Raw genomic sequence first — 12910 nt, forward strand, 5'->3', positions numbered from 1 at the left:
AACAAACACGAGTGACACAATGCTGCCACTGCAGGTAGATACACAGCAATGGCAGAAAAGAAGAAGACTCCATGCTAGTAAACACTGATTTATACATTTCTTGGTGCCTTAACTATCATTTGTTTCACCTGTACTAAAGGATCCAGCAATATCTAAGATACAAACTGTTCTCAAGAATAGTATAAGCAGTTGCCTTTGACACGTATCAGCTTAATGACTAAGAAAACCCCCCCAGAGACCCTCCATGTTTCTTCTTTCAACTATTCTGAGCTCGTGGTCACTCGGGCTATAATTTGTCGGCGTGACCGACTCTCCGTCCACTAACAGGTTTCTCTGGGTTTCAGTTCCTGATGTCCAGGGGAGGATTTCTTTTGAAACTCTGGGATCATTATGTCAACACAGTTCTCCACGTCTCCATCAAAAGCAGACAGATCTGGGTCAAGCTCGTTAAATGTCAGATTTGACCAAACGTTCACGGTTCCCATGAAATCACTGACTGAAGGTTTTGATGTGGCCGCTGCTGCGATTGTGTGTGAAACATAGACGAAGAAACAGAAACGACCAAAGAAAATGTGATGTGACGAAAGAAGATTGATTGAATGTGGCGATACGGCGTGTTGTGGATGTGCCTATTTTTGTGTTAAGGAGTCTTTATGATTGCCGTTTGTTCAGTGTCCACACCTGATCTCTGTGTGTCATGCTCGTGAAACTTTCTTGAAGTTTGTTCATAGTTTCCTAAAAAGAAACGTAACTGTAACTGTGACATCCTTTCCTTCAGACTCTCCACAACTAAGTCTTGGAGTATTTACAGTAATAAATCGACACAGACTCTAAGGGGTTTATTCATTGTCCATTGTCCTTCCATGCTTCCTGATGTCATGCTTCTTGATCTAATATAATATTAAATAAACAGAAATACAGTCTAGACATTGTTGATGTGGTAAATGACTATTCTAGCTGGAAACAGCTGATTTTTAATGGAATATCTCCATAGAGGTACAGAGGAACATTTCCAGCAACCATCACTCCTGTGTTCTAATGCTACATTGTGTTAGCTAATGGTGTTGAAAGGCTAACTGATGATTAGAAAACCCTTGTGCAGTCATGTTAGAACATGGATAAAAGTGTGAGTTTTCATGGAAAGCATGGAATTACCTGGGTGACTCCAAACTTTTCAATGGTAGTGTATGTTACAGAACTTTGCTTTGGGTGCCAAACAGCTAATAAGTAAACTCTGAACAAAATCTGAGACGGTGCAGCGACATCCCAATCTGAAACACAGCACAAACTAGACACGGGGGCATGTTATTCACTGGGGACTCAAATATCTGAAAAAGCAGAGGGTGAAAGAGGTTCAATTTGATGTAAATGTTCTGTGAGCGCGAGAGCAACAACCTGGAGACATCCAATCGTATTCGCTGTGATTCTGCACATAGTTATTTTCTGCTCTATTCAACTACGCGAAAGTACAAACAGAACGATCGCCGCCATCAACAGCTTTTCGCAATCCTCCACAACTACTTAAACACGGAAACACACACTCTGGAAAATCAGCTGCTTGTTATTCACCAGCATCAGTGTGTGAATGCTACCAAATAATCACAACTGGGCCAAAAAACTCAAGGTTTGTGACAGGAAAGAGAGAACCTATCACCAGACACAACTGTCAAGTGTGTTTAAATTTGATTCATGTTTATGCCTGCAGTTTATTCTAATTAAAAATAAGACGTGACACACACACACACACACACACACACACACACACACACACACACACACACACACACAACCACACACACACAAGTCTTGTCTTGCCTGCTGTCTGATGGGTCCTCTTGGTGTAAACTAACCTTGTTTTTCCCTTTTCTTTCTCTCCCTCCCTCCCTTCCATTCTATGCCTTCATTTCTCCTCCCTTGTCCTTCATTTATTTATATTATTTCCTACACTCTATGCTTAATGTCTTCTTCCCTTCTGCACTTGCTTCTATTTTCCACATTTGCTTGTCTTAACTTTCTTTCTCTCTACTGTTCTCTCCTGTTTGGATTTCTTTCTGTGATTCTTTTATTTTCTGCTCACTCTCTTCTGTTTCTGTTGCGTTTATTCCCTCTTGATTTGCTTGTACCCTCTCGCTTTTCTTCTCGGTTGTGTTCCTTGTCCCTTATCATTGTCTTCATTCTTTTCATGTCTTTTTTTTCTAACTGTTCGCTTTCTTTGCTCAATTCTTTCCTTTTATCTCTTTCTCCGGCTACTCCACCTGTCGCCATTGTGTATTCCTTTTCCATCCTGATCCTTATTTCCTCCTCCTGGTTCTCCTCCTGGTTCTCCTCCTGGTTCTCCTCCTGTATCTCCAGTGGCTGCTCCTCTGCCTCCAAGCTGCTGCTCTGGTTCTGCAACACCAGACCAGTGCCTGTCTAGCTGCTGTATGTCTAGGGCGTCTCAAGGCTCTATCAAGTGAGTCTGCTGCCTCACACGCACACACACACATACACATACACACACAAGTACAAATATACACACACCTAGACACATACACATTCCCACAAATACTCACTGTCAGATCAGACATCTTAGCAGAAATGTCCATCAATTAAGAAATGTTCAATCTGCATAAATATAGAAAAATGACACCTCTGCAACTTCCCACTGTGCTGGTGACGACCAATCATGATGTTAATGCTGTATTTAATCACAACAAACATCCCTGTTCTTATGTATTTGTAATTTATATTTTGTAAGGGGACAGATGTTTAACATGTCTATGTGTTTTTTTTTCTCAACATCTATTTTTGAAATAACTCATAATTATGTATACATTTCTGTGAAGAAAATAGGTTTCCCTCAAAATGTAACTGAGAATGCACTTTAGTTTTTGTGAGACAGAGATGTTCGTGGGATATGCACTGTTGTGTGTTTCTTCTTCTTCTTGTCCTTTGGGCTTTTCCCTTCAGGGGTCGCCACAGCCAATCATCTGCTTCCATCCAACCCTATCCTCTTCATCCTCTTCTCTCACACCAACTAACTTCATGTCCTCTTTCACTACATCCATAAACCACCTTATTCAACAGCATCTTACATTGTCTGTTGTGGATTTTCCCATTTTGTTGTATCATTTGTGACTCATGCATGTATGCATGGACTTTGCATGGACTACTTGGACACTAAGTGAGCTAAAACACACAAGGATAATCAGTATATGGATGCAAGAGGCTACTGGTGCTGTTTTGACATCTAGGAACATATTGCATTTGCTTTCGGAATAAATTTAGGAATAAAATAAATTTTTTTTTTATATGAAAACATAATTTAGTGCAATTTTTCAACAACCATTTCTAGTCCAAGATGGGGAAAGACATTGAGCTTTTCATTTCATTTGTTCAGTCAATCAACAAAGCATGTTATAGGGCAGCTAATGTCTTTAATATCAATAATCCATGACATACACAGCAAAATACAGTTACAAAGGGTGCCCGGTGGGTTATTTTTTCGATATGTGCTCCGTAATAATATTAATTCTTAAAAATGTGGCAAATATTACATAAAATAATTACAACAACATTAACTTCTCTAGGCCTCCTGCCTGGCAGTTCAAAACTCAGCATCCTTCTATCAATATATTTACTATCCTTCCTCTGTACACGTTCAAACCATCTCAATCTGGCCTCTCTGGCTTCATCTCTAGAACTTCTTCTTTAACATGCGCTATGCCTCTGATGTACTCATTCCTGATCATATTCATCCTGGTCACCCCCAAAGAGAACCTCAACATTTTTCATATTGATTATGTTACATAAACCTGCAGCCAAATGCAGGTATTTTCTCTTCAAAACTGCATGTAATTTTGGTGAAAAATTCCAAAATGTCTCCCTGTTTTCACCCTAAAAACAGATGATGTGTGGGTCATGGCCAAACAGTTGTTTAGGATTGATTTTAAGTTTGTTTTTACTGCTATGGTTTGAATTGTTTCAGCTAAAGGTCAGTGTAAAGGTTGTGTTGGAAAGAAGTCCTGACAAGTCTGGATACATGGATGTGTGTGTTCTGTCTGTCAGCCTCCCTGTATATCTTTAAAGATAAGTGCTATTGATAAAACCACTCCATCTTCATCTTCTATTGCTTGTGTGTGTGTATATGCATGTTTCAGTGTGTGTTTGTTCATAACTACAAGTGTTTCCACCTTTCTTCTCTTTTCTTTTTCTATTGTCTTCTTCCCTCGCTCATCTGTCATCTTTTCACCTCACTGGGACTTAAACAGTCTCTGCTGTCTTGATTTTCTTCTCTTCCCTTTGTTCTTCTTCCCATTTCTTTTCATTTTTGTTGCATGTGACCCGGCTGCTAATCTTCTCTTGCTGTTGATCTGCTCAGATTGTCTTCTTTTCAGTTAAAAAAAAAGCCCAGAACACTCAGACATCTGAAAGAAAACTCTACTGAAGCCTTTGATTTTAGTGTTTGAAATCACAAACCTGTAAGAGATTTAGTTTCAGTCGTTTAACTCTGATTTGACACTTTTCCCTAAGGCTGTTGTGAATGCTGTTAAATGCTCTGGACGAAGGTAATGTTCTCCATGAAATCTCTCTGAACGCTCTGTTTGATCGTTGCTTTACGCTGGGATGGAGAGTTGCAGACAGTGTGAGGATAAGTGATGTGAAGATAAGAATGGCAGCAGCAGGGCCTTTCAGCACCAGACAGCTGTGACAAAAGACTTCTATCTGCAGAGAAAACAGTGTAATTGATTCAAGTGTGTGTGTGTGTGTGTGTGTGTGTGTGTGTGTGTGTGTGTGTGTGTTTGTGTGTGTGTGTGTTATCATTTCACAAGATGTGAAGATGTGATGTCTCATATTCAGTAGCTGTAATGCCTGAAAGTCTGTTTTTCCAACCTTGGTTTTCATTTTTTTTCCACTGATTTTTATTTTTTTATTTTTCTAATTCCAGTAAATACAGTCCCCGTGAATGTATACACTTGTATCTGGAAGGTCTAGTAACTTCGGCACTATAACTACACCACAAAAACAAAATAAACGGTCCAAGCCACTCATTGACACAGTTATTGAAAAGCATCAGTCAGGAGATAGATACAAGAACATTTCCAAGTCACAATACCTTTTGGAGTACAGCTACGTTTTTGCACTAAAACAAAGAGAACGGTGTGGAGTTGTCGTTATTTATAGGTTAGTATGCTGTGATTTTAGTGGTGACTTGAGATCAGATTGGGCTGTATGTGGCCCCTGAACTATAATGAATTTGACACCACTGGTCTCGGGAGACACAAAGGGAAACATGAAAAAGCATGTGTGTCTTTGTCTGTGTGCTGAATGCTTTCCAACAAATGCCACTGCAGACCTCTGTGACCTGTGTGATTGCAGCTTGTAAGAGAGAGTGATTACATACTGAGCCTAGGCTCAGCCCCAACTCATCACACACTCCCGCTTTGTCAGGAATCTTTGCATTTGAACACACCTAATACCCTTTATTGTCATTTTTCAATGTGCTGTGTAATTTACTCAACTCATAAATATCTCTGAACATCAGAAATAGACTTCATGAGCCTGTTGCCAAATGTTCTCTGCTGCTGCCATCGACAGCAAAGGTTTACCATGTTGTGAAAGGATGTATTTTAGGCCACACTGTGATCTTTTCTTAAAAATAAATATATGGAGGCCTGCTGCACACCGCTGTCCTGCCGTGTATGAACAAACAATCTGACGGCCTGCAGGCAAACAGCAGCAGTGAAGGTACCAGTAGATACTGACTGTATAGTAGCTGAACTCTCTATGCTGATCTGCTTTTTGCACTGTGAAAGTGACTGGGCTGCACAGTGGCTTGGTGGTTAGCATGTTCACCTTGCAGCTGGAAGATCCCCTGTTCACGTCCCGACCTTCCCAGGATCTTTCTGCATGGAGTTTGCGTGTTCTCTCTGTTCATACATGGGTTTTCTCCGGGTTCTCCGGCTTCCTCCCACAGTCCAAAAACATTCTGAGGTTAATTGGTGATTCTAAATTGTCCATAGGTGTGAATGTGAGTGTGACTATTTGTCTCCATGTGTAGCTCTGTGATAGACTGGTGACCTGTCCTGGTGTCCCCTGCCTTCACCCTAAATCAGCTGGGATGGACTCCAACTCCCCGCGACCCTAACGAGGGTTAAGCGGTGTAGAGACAATGGATGGATGGATATTTTTGGACTGTGGGAGCAGACCGGAGTACCATGCACAATGAGAACATACCACAGCTTTGGTGCGAGAGCATGAAAGGCCACAGGTTTTGTAATTGGTTCGTGGCACAAGAAGTTATTTTTGTTGCTGACCTGAAAGCTGTACTTGGGGCGTAAGGGTGAAGGTGGACGGCAATATACCGGGGTGTTTGGCCACGCAAAGCCTTAGAAGTTAGCGCCTGTATCTTAAAATGAACACGAGAATTGATCAGGACCCAGTGAAGAGAGGATAGGACTGGGATGATGTGGGATCTCTGGTTAGTTCCTGTTAAAAGAAGTTTTACCTTTCATTCTGTTGTAACCTTCAAATGATGTTTTCACATCAAAAGTTCTTTACATTTATTACATACTGCAGAAGTGCATGATAAATGTTAGAGAAAACAAGTAGTGGCATCTACATATATTGCCTTGAGGGAAAGGCTGCAGAGCAGAATTGAATTCCAAGCTCACACTGGTTTTCTAATCTCTTATCTCTATCAAATAACAGCACAAACATTTTCCTGAGACAAAAACTAAAACACTTCCACATGAATTAGCGGAGGACGAATTGATTCAATTTATCTTTGCTTTCGTTGTGTTTGCATATAAACACTAAGTCTAATGACTCCAGTGATCCACATTTACATGATATTACTATACATTTACACTTTGCCTGCTTACCGTCTGCCTGCATTCTCAGCAAACTGCACATTTATTCCACATCTACTCTGACTTTTACAATAGCATTTCATTTGCTTACCTGTAATGTAGTGAGGGTGACTTAGTTATTTTAATGATTTTTAAGCTGCACTTTAGGGCAGGAACACTTTTTTTCGAGCATGTTTGGTACTATAGAGTGGATAGAAAGGAAAATGGATTGAAGAACGCTTTTGGCTTAATCTGCGAAGGAAGTTGGTGCAATCTGTGGATATTGAGTCTAGATTTTGGTTGAAGTGGCCGCCAGAACTGAAGCTACGAGGCAAGCCAACAAAATGTACCAGACAAGGGAGACAGATTACAGAAAACAGTGGTAGAGTGTAACATGTAGTTCCTCTACTTTGCAGAAGCAAGCGAGTTTATATTTCAATTAATTTAAGTGAAAAAAAAAAGAAATAGGACAGACAAGTTGAATGAAATGCACACAAATTTGATAGAATAATTAAAACCAATTGACTGAAACAGCGGAAAAAGACAAAAGATAGGACCAATGAGAACATGTGTAAGATAAAATATCCAAAAATGTAGACCAAAAAAAATTTATTAAAGGAATACAAGGGCAGAAAAGCTGAATAAAAGGAATGGCAGAACCAGACCTTGAAAAACTGCAATGGTCATTCATAGTAGACACTTTAAAGAAAGTTTAAACTGGGAGGGCATAAAACTGTATTACAAAAATGGCTGTAAAAGTTATTATGGTGCACATATAGATATATGTTTTCAGATATCTAGCTTCTATTTCATTGTCATAGACATTAATGAGCCTGCAATGTGCTCAATGAGAAAACAGTGATAGATTTTTCATTAATGTGTAACAGTTTTGCAAGGCCCTTACAAAATATGTTGTCCTGCTGAGAGCTGCGCCAGCCTTCATAAGTGTCGTTTCGGAAGGCAAATACTGTCTCTTACTTAGTTTAGAAAGAGAGGAGAAAGATGCAGGGCAGATTACATGGATGTTAAAGAGCGAGTGGAGTTTCAGGCAGCAGATCTTTGTATTTTCCATCTGTTGTCCACTTGAGTGTCTGGTACACTTGTTGCTGCTGGCAGGATGCTCAGGTCTAATTACATCACCTCTCAAAACTGTTTGTCTCCCCGGAGGGTTGTTAGACTGCCAGATCTCTGGGTAGACACACACACCACACACACACACACACACACACACACACACACACACACACACACACACACACACACACACACACACACACACACACACACACACACACACACACACAAACACACACACACACATACACACAGAAACACACACACACACACACACAAACACACACACACACACACACACACACACACACACATTCAGAAACACTCGCTTCTTCATCAAACATTTAAATTTAGTCTCCTAGGGGATTTATTAAGCTGAAATCAACTTGTGTATTTGGATCAATGGATATAAAGGAGTGGACGTCACAAGGAGCCCTTTATTACTCTGTTGACTTTAAAAATATCATGATAAAAAAAAAAAACATCACTCAGCTGGTGTGATATAACAAAAATTAAATGCTTTCAGAGCAGCCGAATTGATATGATGGTCCTCATTTCCATTTTGTATTATTGTGACTTCACAACATACCTGTGAGTCCAGATTAGAACCAGGATCTATAACTTTGTCTAAATCATAGCACGTTATGGTAATAATTGGCGATTTTTACTGTAGTTATCAATGTACATACACAGTAAACTGAACTGGACAAATATGCAAACACAGTTTTAACCAATATTTCTAGAGGATACATGCTTTTTCTTACCTAAAATTTCAGAGATTTCTTCCTCCCCTCTAGACTTTCTGCTGACAGGCAGGGCATTTCTAAATGTTTGCATACCTGTCACTGACGCTTTCCACCGCTCTGCTGTTGTTTTTCTTTCCATTGTGATTTTTCTTTGGTCTCATCCTGACCTGGATTCCAGACATCCGGCCAGAACAGAACAGCCTCCTCTGAATGATGCTAAACTGTAGCCACTGGCTGTCTTAGAGGTGAACTTGTGTGTTTCTGACAACCATATGTGAGAGAGAAATCCCATTTCTTATTATCATGTGTATACATATAACACCTTGTGCTATATGTGTAGCTATGTGATGAACATCTTGACAAATGCCAGCTACAAGACTTGGATCCCGGTTTGTTGCAGATGCTCGGCATGTCAAGCAGCTGGAGACCTAATGTAACCTGACAAGACAGAGTAACAAACGTAGACATCCTCTCTAAATCAGACTGTCCTTTGATGGAGGGTATGACCAAAAAGACAGTTACGGTGGGCAGGCCGCTTGGTAAGAATGGATGACGACAGGTTACCCAAACAACTGTTCTGTGGCGAGCTTGTAGAAGGTTGGCGAAGGATCTCAAGACCAAGAAAACGATTCAGAGACTGCCAATTAAAGATTGTGGAAGTGACCTAGAAACTTGGGAATCTATAGCACATGATCATCTTCTATGGCGTAGGAGTATCCATGGTGGCATCGAACGCTTTGAAGAGAGAAAGGATCTTTTAAATGCAGCCCCAACAGGGTTAGTGTGTCATCTCTGTGCAACACCCTGTGCTAACAAGGCTGGGTTTGTCGCAAACCTCCGCCTCCAAGCGATGTGCCTTCTGTAAGATGATGAGCATCTTGACAAACGCCAGCTATGAGACTTGGATCCCGGGTTTGTTGCAGACGCTTGGCATGTCAAGCAGCTAGGGTCCTTTCACCAACGTGAACATGTAACCTGGCAAGACAGAGAAACAAACCTAGACATCCTCTCTAAATCAGGCTGCCCCTTGATGGAAGGTACGATCAAAAAACGGCACGGAGAATGGATGACGACAGGTTACCCAAACAACTGTTCTATGGCGATCTTTTAGAAGGCCAGCGATGGATTGGAAGACCAAGAAAATGATTCAGACACCTTGAGACCGTCACTTAAAGACTGTGGAATCGACCTAGAGACTTGGGATCGTCTTCTATGGCATTGGAGTATTCATGGTTTCATCGAACATTTTGAAGCAGATTACTCAAATCCCATCACTCATCTCCACAGGAAGGATCTGTTAAATGCAGCCCCAGCAGGGTTAGTGTGTCATCTCTGTGCAACACTCTGTGCTAACAAGGCTGGGCTTGTCGCACACCTCTGCCTCCAAGCGACGTGCCTTCTGTAAGATGATGAACATCTTGACAAACGCCTGCCACAAGGTTTGGTTTGTTGCAGACTGCAGCGCCATTTTCAGAGCTATAAGTGTGAAAGTTGTCATAGCTCTTTAAATGGTACTGCTGTATGCATTCAGCTAAGCAGCCACCTGAAATCCAGCACCGTCATGGATGTGGAGAAAGTCTTCGTGAGTTCTTTCTGTATTTTCAGTCAATAGGTCTGACCAGCAGGTTCAACAGGAGCACTGCAGCACTGTCTCAAAATGTATATTCCTGTACAACTAAACTATACTCTCAGTTATGTTAGACAAACATGTTTTCTACAAGATTACATTTGCTTGTGACGTATCACAAATACATTTCACCTTGCCATCTATTTCATTGCTTTGCTGTCACTCTCAGAAGGTTCAGCACCATCAGCTGACTTTCTTTGGGAATCCTGTGTTGGAATGTCTAAATGTGAGAATCAAGTTATTCTTTGCTCTTTGTTAGTATTTTTTTAAACAACCTCTTACAAAACTAGTGACTCCCACATAAGTAGTGTTTTATGTCATAATTTTTAGTTGTACTATCCTTTTGATAAATCAAGCTGGGACAAATCTCACTATCACCTTTTAGAAAATGAAAACCCATTTTCAGTTTTAACCTCATTTTGGGTGTGCAGTTTTTGGCTTCAGTTTCCCCATTTATGACCTTTAGATATCTTGTGTTCTGAGGAGAGGAAACGTATTACTACTTTAGTAATACTACCTACCTTATAACTATGTCACATGCTTACCTTTCAGTAACAAAATGTTTGTTTCAAAACAAAATTGTGTTTTTTTTAGCATGTAAATGATTTTGAAATTGATGGTAGTTTTAGAAGATGGAGTTGAGCCATCTTGTGGCCACAGAGAAAACAGTCTTACACATCTCTTGATGCAAGGATGCTGTATTCCACAATCATAAATATGATGCTTTCAGTGCCTTCATTGCTGTCGCTGTGGATGAAAAACTCAAAGTATGTGTGAAGAAAAGACCTGCACTGCGGTACTTTAGACTTTGATGTGACTTTTCTTCCTCGGCTGAGTGGACAGTGCAGTGCTTCAAGCTTTAGTTAAAGATGTACTTCAGCAGTGCTTCAAGCTTTAGTTGAAGATGTACTTCAGCAGTGCAGATCTTGATGACACTCACAGTTTATGAATGAGGGTCTGTGTGAGTGCGATATTGTTGGTCTTTGGTCCCCTCAGACTGTCAGGCAGTAGGTCATGTGTCAGTCAGGAACCTCTTTTCATGCACCGGGCATCTCTTTCTTCTCATGTTGAAAGACAAGTGCTGAGAACTTCACATATCTTTATGCTGGAAATTTTAAATATTCAGAAGCAAAACAGGAAAGTGACATTGTCCCTGACAGGCGGGTAGCGGGGCAGTCGGTGACGGACCTGTCAGAGACGGGGATCACTCATGATCCATGCTATTTATGTTGCAGTTGTCAATTGTCTCTGCAAAGATCAGTGGAAAGATGGACAGAATGAGGCTTAAATAGGTTGATCAACTGCTGTATTATGAGGTAAAGCTTTGAAATTGAGTATATTCCATATGTAGGTGTAAAAATGGGTTTTCTCTCACAACTGTACCTTAACTAAACAAAACATTATTATACAAAATCCATTTTTATGCAATGGTACAGTTAATTATCACCTCAAATCATATTTTAAATTGACATTTTCTCAAGTGTTACTATTTATTTAAAGAAAAAAAAGATGAAAATTACTAACTGCTTCGTGAAATGATATCTTTGCGATTACTGATGTTGGAGGTAAAAATGACCACCTCAGTTTTATGGGATGTTGGTATGTTGGTGGTTGTAGTGTTAATAAACTCAGAGGAAAGACTCCTACAGACAGATGTAAACATTTTTGTCACAATCTGGATTACATTAAATGTTAGGGAGTTGTGTTGAGCTCTTACAGGCTCTGTCTCTATATGCAGTTAATTTTTTATTTTTCTATAGACGTTTCAATCAGTAATTTTTACATGTGAAATGATAGAACAAAGTTTGTGTGTCTCCATCAACTACAGGCACATGTGTGTTTTTCTGTGCTGTTTTTGGACAAATGTTGGTTTTGTTTGTATGTCCTGACAGACAGAAAAGCATCTTTCTCATGACAGTAACATGAGGGTTGACATTCCTGGTATGGCATTATTTTATTCTATAGTCTATTTAGAATCCATTTTGAAATTTTAATCCTGCTAGTAATCCCTTTCTTTACTATCTGTAAACTGATTACGTCTTTTTGTTCTGTAACTTAAACGGAATACAGTTTTTGTTTTTATGCCCTAATTCTGTAATGCCGTTAAATGTATTCCCTAATTCTGCAAGTCTGACTATGTGTGTTTGTTTGCATGGTTTTGCAATCAACATTTTTCTGCAGATTTGTGCTAGACTGAATGTACATTTCAAGAGTGTGTTTTCCACTCTCAGCCATCTCCCGGAGCTCTTTATGTGCTTGGCTGCTGTTTGCAGTGCAGTGAACCCTGGACGAGCTGTTCCGAAGAGACTTTTTACAGCTAAACAAAATGATTGAAGTGGTTTTTTTTGTTTGTTTTTTGTTTTTTTCATTTTTACTGCCCATGCAGGATGGCTATTGGCAAGAGACATACAGGGAGTTAAATGATGGCTATGCTGTAGGATCTGTATGGAGAAGCCATTATTGTTGCAGTTTCACTAGGGAGTAACAGTAAACGAATGAAGTAAAGGTTTAGCTCAATTCATGAATTAAGTTTATAGTGAGAGATATAACTGGTCTCCAACTTGATCGTAAAGGGAACAGTGAAGAACACAGAGAAGATGTCTCTGTTTGTATATTTTAAGTGGTTAATCACT

The 12910-nt window shown here is 40.0% G+C and overlaps 1 protein-coding gene across 3 annotated transcripts in view; it reads left to right on the forward strand.

Moving 5' to 3' along the window:
* Positions 1 to 12910, forward strand: part of htr4 (5-hydroxytryptamine receptor 4) — a 195062-nt gene that overhangs the window by 155272 nt on the left and 26880 nt on the right. Inside the window, exon 7 of one of the 3 annotated variants that reach the window (XM_023287710.3) lies at positions 2353 to 2452. The exons of the other annotated variants lie outside the window; for them this stretch is intronic. Coding sequence (XP_023143478.1) covers positions 2353 to 2416 — 64 coding nt within the window. The 3' untranslated portion in view covers positions 2417 to 2452. The remainder of the gene's footprint in view (positions 1 to 2352; positions 2453 to 12910) is intronic. 3 annotated transcript variants of the gene reach the window in all.

Source organism: Amphiprion ocellaris, chromosome 13 (assembly GCF_022539595.1).
Source record: "Amphiprion ocellaris isolate individual 3 ecotype Okinawa chromosome 13, ASM2253959v1, whole genome shotgun sequence".
In the NCBI taxonomy this organism is placed as follows: Eukaryota; Metazoa; Chordata; class Actinopteri; family Pomacentridae; genus Amphiprion; species Amphiprion ocellaris.